The sequence below is a fragment of the Sturnira hondurensis genome, unplaced genomic scaffold (assembly GCF_014824575.4).
Source record: "Sturnira hondurensis isolate 20B ecotype Veracruz unplaced genomic scaffold, ASM1482457v3 Scaffold0021354, whole genome shotgun sequence".
Lineage (NCBI taxonomy): Eukaryota > Metazoa > Chordata > Mammalia > Chiroptera > Phyllostomidae > Sturnira > Sturnira hondurensis.
This window is the reverse complement of record NW_028093985.1, coordinates 31,899,474-31,917,393: the sequence shown is the minus strand read 5'-3', so window position 1 is coordinate 31,917,393 and position 17,920 is coordinate 31,899,474. Positions and strand designations below refer to the sequence as shown.

Genomic DNA, 17,920 nt, shown 5'->3' with positions numbered 1-17,920 from the left:
AGAAGACCTGACAACGGGAGCTCTGTTAAATTGAGGAATGATAGTTTTAGCCTACGAGGATTTGAAAGTTAAAATCTTTCAACCTGCAAAAATCTGTTACAATATGCAAGTATCAAAAGAGGGACACATAAAAAATAGAGGTTTTTCTACATGAGGCTAGTGTCTCCAGTGACTACAGAATTTTAGCTATATCTAATTATTCTCATTACCCGCTTGATATGACAGAAACCTGAGCAGCTCATGACTACGTTTTTTACAGTCTCTCAAAGTGGTGAGTCGTCTTTGCCTCTCTCAGTGGGCGACATGCCCACAGGACCTGGAAGGAAGTGTCCTGGCTCTTTATTGCTAGATCCAAACCATTCCTCTTCCCTTGCTCCCCCGAAACTCTAGTGGCTGTGAAATGTCTGCCATCAAGCAATACAACCTGCCACTTCTTGTCATCTTCCCATCTCCTTGTCACTCACTCTATACTAAAAATTTTAGCACATTTTAGCAACTTTACCCCAACCACTTATCCTATCATTTTAACAGCTTTAACTTTCATGGGGATGATCCATTCAACATCCCTGTCTCTCAGTTTCTTTTTTAAACTTTTCCTCAATTCCAACAATCTCTGCTTCCACTCCTCCTTAGTCACCCATTCCCATGGTCACATTCCAAGCTTCATCATTATCATTAGTTTTACCTCTTCAGAAACACTGATTTCTAACATCACACTCTCTGCTTTCTACTTCCTGTTTTTTAGCTCTTACTTAGCTTAGATTCCATGGCCAATTAGTATAAGCAATGATCTGCATATCCCCCCAACTTCTTTGCTTTTACCTTTCTCTGTTCTATTTGCCAGGAATAAATCTTTGACGTGGCTAACTCCATTCTTCCCTTACTCCATGTCTGTGCCTGAACTTCAGTGGTTAGAGGAAAACACACAATCATATTAACTGGTCCCATTTTTAATTTATATTCACAAATCTCCAGCTCTCTCTATAATGCAATATTTTTCACTTTCTCCCTCCAACCTCCAATATTGCCTCTTTCCTTCACTCTCTTATCACAGACTTGCATCTAATTCACTGAGAAGGTATAAACAATCCAGGGACTACACAACCTTCTCACCAGCCAATCTATCAATCTCTACACAATCTGTATCCAATTAACTTTATCTATTTATTCCACAGCTATTTTTTGAGTATTCACTATTTAAAGATGTTATTCTGGGCACGAGGATACAACAGTGAACAAAATAGATAAACTTCCTAAAAAAATTATGCTCCAAAAAATGTACATTCTAATGCAGACAGAAAATGAACAAATAAAAGTATTTACCCAGAACTGGTAAATATTAAAGAAGCAAAAACAAAATGCCTGGTAAAGCAGACAGGGTGCTGAGGCTGCTGTCTGAGCCGGCAAGCCAGAAAAGGCTCGTGGGTCAAGTAAGGGGACGCAGGCCCTTGGCTCCGAGGGAAGAGTGTTCCTGGCAGGGAAGCAAGGGTCCTCAGCTATGAGAGGGGTTTAACACAATCCAGTGAAAGCAAGGACACCAGTTTAGCCAGAACAGAGTGACAGAGGAGGAGAGTAGTAGGTGATGACAAAAGCTTGTCATGACCAGAAGCTGGGTCATGAAGAGCCAAGTGTAATGTGGTAAGGACTTGGTGTTTTAGTGTGAGAGGGATCAGATGTAACTGGAAGGTTTTGAGAGAGGAATGACGTGACCCTAGCTAAGTTATAGAAGGTTACTCTGAATCTCACAGGGATGAGGATGATGGAAAGAGTAAAAGCAGGGTAGACTCGGTTAAGGCAATTCGGCAGTTACCTGGGTGAGAGATGATGGAAGTTTGGAACAAGGTGGTATGATGAAGGAGGAAGAAATGGATGAATATTTTTAAGGAAGAGCCAACCATATCTAAAGATGGACTATCTATGGGGTGTTTGAGAAACAGAAATGTAAAGACAGACTGTTATTTTTTCGGCCCAAGAAGTGGGTAAAATAAAATTGCCATTTACTGAGATAGGGAAGGCTGGAAGAAGCAGATTTAGAAAGATGCTAATAACATTGGCCCTGTCCTAGAGAATTCATCTACGCTTTGTCCCATTTTACTCCAGCTCGCTTATCATCTCATTGATTTTTGAAGAAGCCTAGATCACTTCCATTTCTGGGCCATTTCACTTTGTACTTGATAGACTTTTGTCTTGAATGTTCTTCTCCCAGATCTTTCGGTGTGAGTTTGGACCCAGTGAAGGGGAGAATGGAAAACACAGCTACACAGAAACATTTCCAAGGAGGAGGCAGGGATGAGCATTAGACATTGGTGGGGTGGGTGGGGCAGGAAGGAGATGCAAGTTTTAGGGACCCAGCAACTTGTTTTACATTTAACACCGACCAGCAGAGCACTAATCTTGTTCTGATCAGTATGGGAAGGCACACTCTAATAGAGCATTTCAATCAAATAAGCTTGGTTTTGAAAATTGTGACAATATTTTTTGATAGTTCTGTTTATAACTACCTCTTACTTCCTGCAGGTGTCAAGATATGGGGAGAGCAAAAAGCATAAAAGCAGAGATTTCCAATGGAGGAGGAGCCCAAAGGTTGGTATAGAGTCCGAGAAAGACAAGAATGGCTCTGGGAAGCTCCACAGAAATAAAGACACATATTTCAGAACCTGAAACATCTGTAAGTCAGGTAGATTCAAAACACGGCAGCTTTGAGTAAGATTACCTCTGCTCCATCATTCTTAAATTCTAATATATAAGCCTACCTGTTTGCAGATGCCAGAAATTCTATCAAAATGAACAGTCTTATATTTTATAATGAGTGAAATAGGTTTAAAATATTCCTGGAAGGGATGACATGCTGAACAAAGTTTATGCAAAAGATTGGGCTGATACCAGACTCATTAGAAACAGGTTAGACCTAACAGAAGGAGAGAAAGAAGGAGAGAAAGAAGTAGGAGAATGTGTTATAGATAGTAGCAAGGACTTTATATCTTTGCACACCTGTTTATCCCATTTCTTTCATCTCTATCTCTCCCTGAGACGGAGAATATATGGGGGTCACCCTGATTTAAAACCTCTTAAATTTAAAAAGATCTCCTTCCTTAGTCCCTCATCCCTCCTCCTGTTTCTAAAGCAGATCTCTGCTTCTCTTCTCAGAAAAACTCTCTAGAGTTATCTCTGCATTTTCTCTATGTCCTTCCCTGCCCACATATTTGTCCAGAAGATCCAGTCTGGCCTCATCCAAGCACTCACCCAAAATGACTCTTACATTAGTTAGTGGTCTCCTTGGAAGAGCCACTTGGAGCTAAACTACTAGCTACTTTTCTGATTGCATCTTATCCTGTCAACAGCATTTAACATGTTGTTTGCTCACTCCCTTCTTAAAATAAAGTGGATTATTCTATGTCATCACCTGGTCTGCTGTCTCTGCTACTTTAAGCGCTGCAACAGTACCGTAATCCTTCCTAACTGATCTTCCTGTTTTGATTCTTACCCTTTAGAATCATTCTGTCTGCATACAGCAGCCAGAGTGATGTCTTTAAACTGTAAATCTGATCATGCCACTCTCCAACTTAAACTCCATTGTTGTCATCCCACTGTACTTAGAATAAACACAAACTCCTTACCATAGCCCATAAAACTCGGGATAGTTTGGCTTCACCCTTTTGATCCGACAGGCCATTCAACTCCCAGACGAGGCTCCAAGGCCTTTGCACTTGCTACCTTCTCTTCCACTAGACCTCACTTCACACAGAGAGTAACTAGAGGCCTTCCCTGGTCACTGCATCAAAAGTAGCTACCTACACATAGAAACTTCTATGTTACCATTTAATTACTAGACTGTTATTTGATTCTTTCACCAAAACATAAACTCTACAACAGATAGGGTTTTGTCCATTTTGTACACAGCAGTATCCCTAGTATTATATACCAGCATCTGGGATATAGTAGTTTGTTGAATGAATGAATGAATGAATGAGAGTTGGAGCTAGTATTTGAATACAAAAGGCTGGTAGTTCAAAGAAAAAAAAAGAAATCCCGGGTTTAACAGCTGTGGTTGGAAGAGATTAGAATTTAGTTAGCCAGTTTTCCTCTCTCCGTTCAGATCTATAGGACATTTTTTGTCACGTGACCTGTGTCAGGGGCATGGAGCATGCCTGTCTCACAGGCAGAGCCAAGTACCCAGGTCTTCTAGACACTGCGCTGCTCGTAGCTTGTGATTTCCAAGCTGTGAGACCCAAAGGGTTACCGCACCACTTGTGAATTGGGCATTCTCCTAAGACAAATGAAGACTGTTCCAAGGAATGTAATGGATAAAGCTGCACTCCAGCAGGCACTGATTACACGTCTGCTCCGCCCACAGGCTAAGTAAGGGCTTTCACAGTGGCCAAAAGGAGTCCTGTTCTTCTTCTTCAAAGAGCACACCTTGCCTTAACTTGTATGATCCATGTTTTATATCCAACCCAACCACAGAAGAGATAAAGTGGGGATGAAATGATGGACATTAAACAATGATAACAGTGGGACCTGGAGTATACTATGCATTCCCAACAAAGGCGCTGTGAGACCCTTAGTGAGCAGATGATTCTAGGGTTGCGATTGTGAATTCATTTGTCTGTGCCATGACGGGGGGGGCAGTTTAAGAGAAAAGCCTTGCTGGGTGCCTACTTTCACATTCCCAACGAGGTGATTCTTGCAAAAAAAATGGCATCTTGTGATTAAAAAATGCCTATAAAATAAGCTTCCTAAATTTTCTTGTCAAGTTCACATTGCCAGGGCTTGAAAAAAATAAGCACGTTTATAAAATATACTTTTGAAGAAAATAAATACTTAAAAATATCATAGCTATATTTTTTTTAAAAATGTGAAGTATAATAAACAAGAGGGAGGAACATATTCACCACTATAATACAATGGTCAGTAGCATTTTGTTTTATTTACTTTCAGCTTTTTAAATTGTGCATGTTTATTTACCTATTTTTAAGTGTTGAAATAGAATGTCTTTTCTTCCAACATTCACTAATGATACCCTAAAATTTTAAGGATACCCGATGTTCACAGGCAGAGTGTAGAACAGCTTCCTCGTGGCCTGGTATCGTCAATGGCTATCCTCTGGTCAGGCAGTCCTGATTTTTTACAACTTGCTACTAACATAAATTATTCTGAAATAAACACCCTTTATTGCATGCTATTTTTAAACATTCAATTTGAGTCCTGGCTCTGTTATTGAGAGTCCTGTATCAAGTCACTCATCTCTTCCGAGGATTAGTTCAATTTCGTCATACGTAAACTGAGGATAATTTCTGCCCCACAGGATTATTGTTGTCAGGATTAAATCAGAATGTATGTGAAATCTTGCAGTACATGGTAGACATTCAGTAATGTTAGTGCCTGACCTGAAATCATTTGTAAAAGTAAGGTGAACATATTCTGGTCTTCTATTTGCAATTTTCCCCAAAAAACCTACTGCAATTAAAAGAAACTAAATTTAGAAATATTGGGATTGATGAGAGAATTCCAGTTGTGGTAAAAAACAATGTCTAATAAACATGAGACATGATTTTATTTTTCTTTTTTGTAAAAGTGGAAGATAACGTCATTAAAATTTTTAATTCTATCCAAAATAACCCTCTTGCTTTGTGGTAATCAAATAGGGAATTGATACCTGTTGGCATTTAAATTTAAAAACCTTCCTCCACCTTTTCTGAAGACTAGGATAAGACCTGTACCCTTTTGGTTAAACTTCAGGGAGGTTCTAAGACTATTTCTTACATTTATTAATCACTGTTGACCACCACAGTCACACCTGAGTTGCTACAGACCTGGGTATCAGCCAGGTCCTATATTCAGGTTCTAATGGAAATGTGACAAATGACACAATTTCTTTTTAGTGCCTTCAGTAAATTTTAGACGGTTAAGACAGGACTTTTCAAAATCTTTTCTAAATTACCAAGAAGCAATTAAAACAAGAAATTTATTTTTAATTTTATGTATCTTTCTTTTAAAAATATTTTGTTTATGCTGTTACAGTTGTCCTAATTTTCCCCCTTTGCCCCCCTCCATCTAACCTCCCACTCCCATAGTCAGTCCCCACACAGTTGCCCATGTCCATGGGCCATGCATATATGTTCCTTGACTAATTCCTTCATTTTTTAATTTTATTTATTTATCTTTAGAGGAGAAGGGAAGGAGAGAAATATCAATGTATCATTGCCTCTCGTGTGTCCCCTGCTGGGAACTGGCCTGCAACCCAGGCATGTGCCCTGACTGGGAATCAAACCACAATTGTGTGGTTCGCAGGCCCACGCTCAATCTACTGAGCTATGCCAGCCAGGGCTAATTCCTTCATTTTTATCAACCAGTTCCCACCTCCCCTGTCCCTCTTACAACTGTCAGTCTGTTCCATGTTTCTATGCCTCTGATTTTATTTTATTCATTAGTTTATTTTGTTCATTAGATCCCACATATAAGTGAGGTCATATGGTATTTGTTTTTCAGTGACTGGCTTATTTCACTTAGCATAATAGTACCCAGGTCATCCATGCTGTTGCAAAAGATAAGAGTTCCTTCATTTTACTGCTGCATAACATTCCATTGTGTAACTGTACCACAGCTTTTTTATCCACTCATCTATTGATGGGCACTTAAACTGTTTCCAGATCTTGGCTATTGTAAATAATGCTGCTATGAACATAGGGGTGCATAGATTCTGTTGGTGGGAATGCAGACTGGGCAGCCACTGTGGAAAACAGTATGGAGCTCAAAAAATTAAAAGTAGAACTGCCTTTTGAATGTAATTCCACTGCTGGGAATATGTCCTAAGAATCATGAAACACCAATTCAAAAGAATAATCTCATATTTCTTTTGCTGGGTGGCAATTACTCAGTTACACAATTTCTGAACCATGTGAAGTGAGAGGCAGGACACTGTATGAACTCAGAGGCCCTGAGATGCCCCTTTGATATGAAAACTAAGTGGTTATCTATTAGTTATAAGACTGAATAATTAGGCATTCAAGAAGCTTATGACTTTGTAATTTGTAAATTAACAAATACAAAAAGTACTCCTGAAACATTAGCATTTGAAGCCTCATCAGTTATGACTTGGATTGAATCTCTTACTGAAGGTAGCTTTGAACAGGGAAAACGGGGACATTCTTAAAAGCTCTAGCTCCTTGCCTGTTTTTTTCAAGATAATTAAGACCTTCAAATACCCTGGTTAATATTGCTCAAGAATGTTAAGAACTTCCTCAAAAAAAAAAAACAAAAAAAACCCCCAAGAATGGTTGTAGAGGGGAAATTCTTTTCAATGACTTCAAAAGTAATACAATTATGTTGTGGGGCTGGCATTGGAAAAAAATCTTAATAATTTAAGGTTTGAAAAAAATTCCACTGCTGATTGCACTCCACAGCAGTGTTCTTCCTCCATGTGGAAGTTCAGATTTGACAGCCTTGCTGAGGAAGCAGCCTAACACGCGTGAACCCCGGAGCTCCACTTTTCTGAAGACTCCAGATCCTTTCGGAATCAGAAACTAAAGTGTCAGCTCAGTCCTTCTCAACATCTTTTTCTTCATCGGAATGTGCACATTCTCAATGCACTGCCATGAGCGTGCACTTAAGTCTCTTCTGGGCTGAGGGACTCAGAGTTTAGAAGCTCCAAGTACTCGGAGCGAGGTAGATAGGCACACGTTCCGTGCTACCTCGGGGCATTGCTCCCCCTCTGATCCTCTCGGCACTGTTTTAAAGGAAAAGAGACTCCAACTTGAAAAAGGAAAATATCTAACTAAAGATTTTAAATATTTTCCTCCCAGATATCCAGTGGTACCCGTCTTAGGTGGAATTTTAATTATCATATTTTAAGTGAATTTTCAGATGTAAGTGTAAGACGTAAATTTTGATACACACATTCCCCTTTTTAAAAAATCCATCAGAATTTAAAATATGAGGATAGCAATTTTGGATCTGCTTTGATTTATCAATAAAAGAAGTCATTCACTGCTTATAGTGCTTTTTATGTATGCTGTACCTTGAAACCCATCACAACATCTAAACATGTCCTGATGTCATGATGAAAAAAGAGTTACAGACTGTTCTGATCTCAAAATCTCAAGGAAAATTGCTCACAGTGAGAGCCTGACATGTCATGGAGGCGGAGCATTGTAGACACAACCGTCCATTTGATATATTTTTCAGACTTCTGGGGTAGAGATAAGTGTGACCAGCTTCAAGTGAATTTATCCTGTGATTCTGACACTTGCAGCAGAAGGGAAATTGGAACTTGACGTACACAGCTGCACTGGCGCCGTCAGCGCATCCATCCACCATTAGGGCAAAGAGCAGAAAAGACTGGGACAGGAAAGGCATGCATATGATACACTGCCCATTGTTCTTCTTTCACTTGTTAGTGGGTATTACATGCTGAGACTCAGTATGCCAAGGTTTTAACAGCACTGGGAAAGAAATATGTTGCTTGTATTCTCTGCACATAGGGAATGTTATGTATCCTTGTTTCATAATGTGACTTAGAACTGCTGAGATTCTCTGTGTCTGTCAGCGAAGGCTTTTTCATCTTTTATCAGTTCAGAGATAAGCAACGTCTAGTTTCGGTCCTAAATATGGGCCACGAACACTCCCGACTACTTATTTGTCTTTTTCTCTATCAGAACCTAGTTGGTATTAAGTGGAAGAGCTCAGATGTGGGGCTCAAAAGCCCCGGGTTCAAATTCTGTGTGCTATTGTGTACTTTGGACATGTCTCTTCCGTAAAATTCCTATAAGCAATGCACTCCCATGAGGCACTTTGCATTAACATGTGACAGGGGCTACCACATAGTGTTTAATAATTAAATATAGGTTCCATTCTTATTAGCATTATGCTCCTTTACTGTTAAAACTACTGAAGTGGAATATGGTAATTCAAGTGCTTACTTAAAAAAAGAGTTGAAAGCTAATTCAAGACTAAAAATTATTTGGACCTCTTCTAATTAATATCTTCTGCACATAGTCATTTGCTTTTTCTCTTTGGAGTTCTATGACTTGATTTTTTTAAAGCCTCATTTCTCTCTTCTCCTTACGTTGGAGGGATAGATGCACCATTCAACTTTGTACCATAAAGAAATGTAAAAATAAACACTGATTAGGAAAGTTCTCCCTGTTAACACTAAGACTATAGCTTTCATCCGACTCACTAAGATATGAGTCCTAAGTTTGCTGGGAGGCAGCCAGGCTGTGTTCCTCTGGCTCTCTCAGCTCTTCCGCTTGTGGTTCACTGGGTACCCACCCATCCCCAGCTCCGACCCCCTGGCCTGGGGCTGCTCTCAGCCTTCCTGTTGCCCAGCTCTTCTTCAGTTACAAGGTCATTCTCAGCTCTCTGAGAAATTCTAGTCTTTTTCTTCTACTACAGTACAGTGATGTAAGCTATCCTCCTAAGATTTCCTCTGGTTTTTGGCTGTTATAAATCTCCCTTTTCTGCTCCACAGACTCCATATAAAAGACAAGGATCATTTTAGCTTCAACCATCTACTACTTAAAAAGGTGATAACTTCAGTGGATGGTATAACTGCAAAAGTGTGCTTCGTTTTGGGCAACAAAACACAGCATATGCCTGTCTGCTCACTTGTTCTCTCTCCCCCATTCTCTTCCTCCCCCACTCCTTGCTGCAGCTTGCCTCTGAATTATGGTATTTATTTAAAAAACATAACAAAATACCTGTAAGAGTTGAATATAATGACATGATGGATAAGCAAGCTGAACTGTCTCAGATTCTAGCAGTATTTCTAACAAAAAAGAAAACAAATGAAACTACAAGTAATTCTCCACAAGAATGTTCAGACTTCCAAGTGGCCCTCTGAATAGATTTTAATATTCTACCCTACTACGTTTCTTCTCTGGTAGACACATAATTGTCACAAACTGAATAGAAATATCCCTGTTCCTATTCCAGGAAACCTGGTTTAATAGTCCCTATGAAAATCAATAGGTTCCACCCGACAGAATGCTTGGAGAGGTCTCGCTTCACTTGATGCAGCTTGTTATCTGCAAACTACTTTCCTTAATGTGTTCTGAGACCTCAATTGGGCCCAAAAAGTCTATTTCAGCTAGTGATTTATTATCCCCCTCTTAGTCACTGACCGAAGGTGACCTTGTCCACACGTCTAGAGCACACTCACGAACGGTTCAAAGTGGCTACAGCAGTGCTCAATAGATGCAGAACTTGAACCCAAACTGACGCGGCCACCTCTCTTCCGTAGATCCCAGCAGCTGGAAAATGAACGGTCCGGGTTTCGTTTTCTACATTCTCACAGGTTAGACAGAAGGAGAAAAGATCAGGTGATCCTCAGTCTACCCAATGGTAAAAAATGATATTATTTCTATTTTAGAATGGAGGAACCCGAAAATCTCCCCTAATAGAGATGTCCTGGAGTTTCACCTACCAAGAATTTGAGAGGAAGCCTGTGTACATTCTGTAATTTAATCTAGAGCAACCTTTCAAATTCTCCTGCAGATTCATAGTTATATATACTCAAATGTTAACTCATAAGAATAAAAGGAAAATGAACAGAAGTTAAAAACGAACTCATAGAATGATTAGCAAGGTGCAATGTGTGGTTCTTCACCTAACTGAGAAGAGCACAAAAGGCCAAACCAGCACCTATGAAAAAATTTATAAAAGTCATGGGCACTTCCTAGGTGATTATTCATTAAGTAATTCAAGAAAAACATTTCCAGAAATGTACAGGTAACTTTACATTACAATGTATAAAATATGACAAAATTCAGACCTGGAGCAGCTTCTATGCTGTGATCTACTCCCACTGCTCTGGCAAGGAGCGTCAAAAGAGAGAGCCACAGGGCTGAAAATGTGCCAAATCCAGGAATCCCTGGCATCCAAGATTTGTTTAAGCAAAAGGTCATATGATCAGAATATTTATAGTGCCAGATTAAATTTACTGATACAATGGTAAAATATATGTCCATTTTTAGCAGAAATTATAAAAGCACTCTAAAAACAATGTAATTAATTTTATTCATTGAGAAATGCACAATATGTCTGGTGCTGCTAACTGTACAATTTTAAATCTAGCTAATGAGAGCATTAGAATTATGCAGAATGAACCAGTACTATTATAATATAAAATATCTGCATGGACCATTATAATTAGTAGTAAGAATAATGTTCATCATTTATTACCTGCTTCCTGGGTGATAAGAAATAGTGTACATAAATTACTTCATTTTTATCTTTGGTAGAACACCATGAGTTAGATGTTCTGAAACCCGCTTTACAGAAGAAGAAAGTGAGATTGAGAGATTTACATAATTTATTATAAAGTCACACAGATAATATGTGGTAGAAATGATCCTGAACTCAATGTGTCTGGGTCTAGGGCCCATGGTCTCACCCTACAACCGCACAGCCATCCATAGGAGTGTCAGATTACCAACACATGCTGGATTTGCACACTGAGATTAATTCTAAGACTCAATGGCCAGTATTTCATGAAAGGGCAGGGATTTTGCAGTAAGGTGCATGCAACCTTTTCCAAGAGTTGAGCCGCATGGCCAGAAATTTCATCTGAATTTTAGAATTCAAATATTTGTCTCCAAAATTCCAGGAACATAAGTAACTGGTGAGGGCAAGTTTCTTACATCTCAATCAGTTCTTCAGAAAGAGCCTTATTCATAGAACCAAAGGGTCATTATTTAAATACATCCTAAGGTATGAACTCCTAAGGAAGGTAAAGTACATAAATTGTTCCTGAAATAGTGAATCCATTATCACCGTGTCAGTCTTCAAAAGTTGCGATTCCATTGTACTCAGCGAAATTCAGTCCAGGCTGAAGGTTCCATCTGTTTAATCTGCTCAAATCTTGACACTTTTTCTTTCCTTTTGTGTAGTTTTAAGATCAGCATATTCAAAGTCATTTAACATCAGTAAGAAGGTTTCATCTTGTAAATCACTGGTTGTCCTATTAGCTGTGTCTGTCAGAACACTTTAATGGGCCAAAGTCATTAACTGGAAGAAGAAGCTTAGTAAATCCTTCCACTTTGTTTCAAGTTCTTCTAAACTTCACATCAAATGAAGATGACAAAGGGCTCATGCTAAAGAAAAAAAATAGCCTTCTTTCCTTCACACTTGATTTTTCTGTTTTTCAAAGTTCATAGTAAAAGTTCCACTATGCCCACGAGCCAATGAGTTCTTATGTGCAAAGTAATAAGGTATTTAGGGGTAAATGGCACTGCCTGTCTGACTGTTTCAAAAGAAAAAACTATAAAATAGGCCACCTTTTCCCAAGAGGAGAGTATGTGGAGGCAACTCCTCGTGATTTGACTTCTTTGGTATAAGAATCACTAATACGTGAAACAGGCTGACAGCTGTGGGGGGCGAGGAGGAAGGAGGAAGTGGTGGAAGGGGAAGAGATTAGACTCCTGGACACGGACAACGGAGAGGGGAATGACTGTGGGCGAGAGGCCTGGAGAGCTATGGAGGGGGCAAGAGGGAAAAATATGAGGACAACTGTGATAGAATAAATAATAAAAAAGTATTTAAAAAGAGTCATTAATACAAAGTGGAAAGAAGTTATAAATACAAATTAAAATAATGCTTCAATTTAATTTCCCTATTGTTTACTCTTATTACCCTCAAAGCTTTATCCTCATTAACGATTCAGTGAGACAAATCAACATTGTTTCTGGACACATCCAGGTTTTTTTCAGTGCAGTAAAAAGTTGGTTCAACTGTCATTTTCAATTTTCTGGCATGAAAATATACCTTTATTAGAGAATCACCAATACTTATAACATTTAGAAGCTGTAAGATCTTGCAATTCTTTCTAAATGGCCAAAAATAATGTTAAGTTATAATGAACAAAATCTCTATGCTGAAATTATATCTTTCCCCACACTTTCTGTTAATGAGAATTTTCATATATACTAACATGTTAAAATACCATCACGGACACCAGTGTATGGTCCTAAATTCAATTAGTTGTTGGTTTTGTCCCATTTTCATTCTCTCTCTTTCTCTCCCTCCATATGCTCTTTCTGCCTCTGTCCCTGTCTCTTTCTTTGTTGCACGCACGCACACACACACACACACACACACACACACATTTCCCCCACTCTCTCTCTCTTTTGATTTATGTGTTTTTAATGTATTCTAATTCCTGGATTATGGTTTTCTCTTTGAAGAATATAGTATCATCCTGACCAGTATGGCTCAGTTGGTTGGATATTCTTCCACAAAACAAAAGGTCACCAGTTGAATTCCTGGTCAGGGCACTTGCCTGGGTTGCAGGCTCAGTCCCAGGTCAGGGTGCATACGAGTGGCAGCCCATCAGTGTTTCCTCACAGCAATGTTTCTCTCTCTCTGTCTCCCTTCCTCCTCCCACCTCTAAAAATAAATAAACAAAATCTTAAGAAAAATAAAGTATGTGGTATTGTGTCCATTTATAAAATATATGGTAGTAAAAATATTTGTATTATAATTAGATGTTAACTTCCCACAGGGATATTTTATTAGCTAAAATACCTAACTGTCTGAACATGACAAGTCATGTTCATTATTAGTATTAACTCTGTTTTGTATCTGCCCAACAATGGACTATGGATTTCACCCCGAGTGCTGGTGCTTTAGTCTGCCTCCGTATGGACAAGTTAGAGTGTCTATCACTCAGACAGAGGAATTCCTAATGGATTCTCAATGATGATCAGGGTGGTTGATGGGGCAATAAGTCTCTTAATGTCCATGTAAATGGCATCCTTCCTAAACTATTAAACTATGAGAAGAGTAGTTAATGCTATCATGAAATAAAATTTGGGTAATGGTCCTGAAAAAGTATTTAAATAAATCCTGGGGAAGAGGATTATTTTTATCAAATAATTAAATGTCAAAGAGATAGGAAACCTTTATTGGAATTGTTATAGATAGTACTATGGGTGGAATTTTGTCCCCCCAGAAAAGATTTGTTGAAGTCCTAATTCCCAAGACTTTAGAATGTGACCTTATTTTGAAATTGAGCTGTTGTAGATGTAGGTAGTCAATTTAAGATGAGGTCATCCTGGAGTTGGTGTAGGCCTTTCATCTAGTAAGACTGGTGTCCTTATAAGAAGAAGGAAGTTTGGACACAGACATGCGCAGAGAAAAGGTGACATGCAGACATGCAGGGAGAAGATGGCCATGGGACAAGAGAGGCAGCAAATGAAGTGATGTATCCACAACAAGGAACAGCAAGCAGTTGCTGGCTGTCACCAGGAGCAAGGAGAGCAGCATGAAACAGATTCTCTCTTAGAGCCCTTGCAAGAAATCACCTGCGCTGACACCTTGATTTCAGACTTCTAGCGTTTGGAACTATACGAGTATAAAGTTCTGTTGTTTTAAGCCAGTTTGTGGTAGTTTCTTACGGCAGCTCCAGGAAACTCTCATAGATAAGAGATAGATAGATAGATACATAGATACATAGATGTTAAATAAGTCACCTTTCAGGCCTCTTAGGTTTAGGTTAAGTCATAAAATGAGGACCTAACACGATCCTGTGGAATATTATAGTGATTCCAAAGTTTTCAAATTGAACAATATGCATCTATTATAGTGAGCCACAAAAATTGCCATTTTGTAGGAAAAATGACTTACTAAAGGCAACTTTATGTGGCTCCATATAACAGATTACAGGTGTCCCTCGCTATATCGTGGTCCACTCATTGCGGCTTCACTGTATCGTGGGTAAAAACCCACAATGAGTGAACCACGATATAGCGAGGGATGACTGTATACTTCACCAGTGAGTACCCATACACAATTTTATATGTTGTTAAAGTTATGTAGGTTTAAAAGTGTCGAAAGTGTTTAAGAGCATATGAAGTGTTTATATGAGTGTAGGAAGGGTTTATAAAGCCTTAAAAATAAATAAATAATAAAATAAATATAACACCGCTGCTTCATGGATTTTCACCTGTCTCAAGGGTCTCTGGAACGTCTCCTGTGATAGGTGAGGGATCACTGTACACACATAATTCAAATTTTCTGAAATGCCTTTTTCTCCACAAGAGCAGATTCTAGGCTGAATTTGCTGGGAAGATTGTTTTCCCAGCATCAGTTTCCTTCTGTAAATAGATTCTGCAGCTTCATTCACTCTGCTTAGATAAGGAAGTTTCTGTCTCCCTGACCTACTTGGAATTAAACACTGGGGGCAATTGCTCTTTGAGGTTTTGCCTGCTACTTCTCCCATTTATACATCTCTTTGCATGGTTTATTCCAGGAGATAATGCTGAGGATTCTATGTAATTCATGTTCAAAGCTGAGGTTTCTCCAGGGGATTTTCTCTCGTTCCATCTGGCACAGTAGTAACTGCGTTTGACAACATCTGCCTTACAGCACTGCTCTGCTGCTCCATCTGACTCTTGGTTCCCATCCATGTTTTCTTCCTGCCTGACTTCTCAGGAAGATGTTTCCACAACAGAGGTGGAGAAGAGAATACAGTGAGGGTGAACCAGAGCTTTATTTTCCAATGAATGTGAGCCATGAACCCACCAAATGTCTTGACCTATCTCTTACTCCAATTGGCCCAAAGATTTTTGCCTTTAATCAGTACTTGCTAAGGCAGTCCTTTGTCTTTCAGGACTCTGAGCATTCAAAAGTCAATTTGAAATGTTTATTTTTCTATATGTTCATGTATCTACTTCTCTTTAAATTTTCCTCAAATATGAAAAGAAAAATAACCACTCACAAATTTTACTGACAATTTTTTAACCAGCAGGAAAGGATACAACCAATTTCTAGGAGACAAGCCTAAAACTGGCTAAGGCATGCCCATTTAGCTCCATCAGAAGTAGATGCAGGGTCCGGTAGAAGTAACTCCTGCTTGAGTGTGGTTGGTAGGGTAATAATATGGGTGTAATAATTCATAGTTTTAATTTGAACATTAATTCATCTGAAAGTTCATATGGTATACTTGAGTATGATATTGTTATGTTACAGAATTACATGCCTATGATTTTGTAATAAAAAGGGACATCTTTGTGCTGAACCTTGGATTTAACAGAAAATTTTAAATCATACTTGGTTCAAATAAACTTTATGAGTATAGGAAGTTGCTCTAAGAGAAAATTCCAAACCTTACCAATCAAAAGATTACTCTACATTCTCAACTTAAATAATTGCCTACACTAAGCAGGAAATCCAGACTATAGAGTTGATTAGTAGCAATTGCCACTTAAATTATTACATACTTCATTTAAACTGTCATTGTTAGTTTGCTATGGCTTTAAATTCTAACATTGACTTCATTAAAACTGTCATTGTTAGTTTGCTATGGCTTTAAATTCTGACATTGTTTCTCAACACCATTCTACTTCTACTTAATTGAATACCCTGAGCCGATATTCTCTTCTTCATGAAAGGAGGCTGTAAAAGTTCCGTGCCAGACAACGCATGGACAGGTGGTGATATTAAGTTGTCTTTAGAAGAGAAAAAAGGCAATTGGCCTAACGCAGGTATTATTAGACTTCAAAATTCATGATCCTTCTCAGCGTACTTTATAACTTGGTGTCCAGAGGTGCGTATATTTCACATATTTGTTCACATACAATTTAAGAAAGGAAGAATGTGCAGTAAAATAATGTGTTGTCTTTCTGTGGTTTTACAAGGAGAAAGCACCTGAGGACAGCAAATGCAGGTAGGGTATTATAATGACTAATGCGCTGTGGGGCACAGGAAGTATTACATCCTGCACGCATGTGTATTTTGCACTTTCACCTGACGCAGTTCTCACTCATTGGAGATGAGCCTAAGTAACTTTTGCCTCTTCAGCTCTCCTACAAGTGTAGAGCAAAAAGAAGCCACCCCCAAACAAAAGTTTCTCTTATTGTTCAAATACAAGCTTCTTAGATGAGCCAGTTCAGTCCCAGAAACATTAGTCTTTGTCCAGCTGTACTTTACGGAAGCAAAACCAACATTTGAAAATCTAGGCATATATGTATATCTAAAATCATGCTAATATACAAAGCAGGGTTCTTCTGGCAGCTCTAAATGTTTTTCCTCTCCACACTTCCACCTGCAATCACATCCAGTCCAAGATGGGGTTACTTTCAGAGTCAAGCGGTTTCTACCAGACAACAAACAGCCCATCCGGAACCACTCTCATAATCGAGATTCAAACGACTTCATTGCACTTAGTGGCTCTCTGGCCCCTTTGTCCTTTGAATCAAAGCTTCTGGTCTCTCCAGGTAACAGATCCCTTAGAGATGCTATTATATATAATGAAAAAACTTACTGTTTTCTTTAACACTTTGAGAGCATAAGGCTTCTGAGTCCCCTTCTGTTTGCATCTGTACACAATGGATGTAGCACCCCTTGAGGGGGAAAAAGACAAAAAGAAAAGGTTATGCTCTGGACATGAAATAAAAGGGAGAAATTAAAAATAAGCATGTCTTTCAGTTACCCAAATAACTGACAAGTGAATACAGTTTGCTCAGAAAAACTCCAGGTTTCTCAGTCTGCTGTCTTCCTTTCCTCCATCCCTACACGAGAGACAGCATACTTAATGGCTGCTGCATTCAGTGGCTCTGGGATAAGCCAGGCCCTATGGTGAGCATAGCTTGTGGAGCCCATCCACCCAACAGCAGGGTCCCTGAGCTTTCTTAAAAGGATGTGTCTCGGGTGAAACATAGCACAGTGGCTTCAGTGAGAGGGTTTGAGTTTAGCACTCAGCTATATGGGTCAAGACAGTCTCCACTACTCGGCAAGGGAGCTGGGGACCCTTGAGAATTTACGCCATTTAGTGCCCTGGCTTTCTCCCAAAGAAAGTGTTAGTTCCATAGAGATTCTGACCCCTTCATCTTGGTGCATACTTCTACCACTTACTTCACATGCCCTAACAAAAAGAATTATGTAAAATGTTCAGGAGAAAGTATTATAAAAATGGTTAAAGATA

At 39.0% G+C, this 17,920-nt stretch overlaps 1 protein-coding gene across 1 annotated transcript in view; it reads right to left on the bottom strand.

Annotated features, from left to right (window-relative positions):
* Window positions 1-17,920, bottom strand: part of CAMK4 (calcium/calmodulin dependent protein kinase IV) — a 193,283-nt gene that overhangs the window by 88,022 nt on the left and 87,341 nt on the right. Inside the window, exon 2 of the mRNA XM_037032274.1 lies at window positions 17,261-17,339. Within this exon, the coding sequence (XP_036888169.1) occupies window positions 17,261-17,339 (79 nt within the window). The remainder of the gene's footprint in view (window positions 1-17,260; window positions 17,340-17,920) is intronic.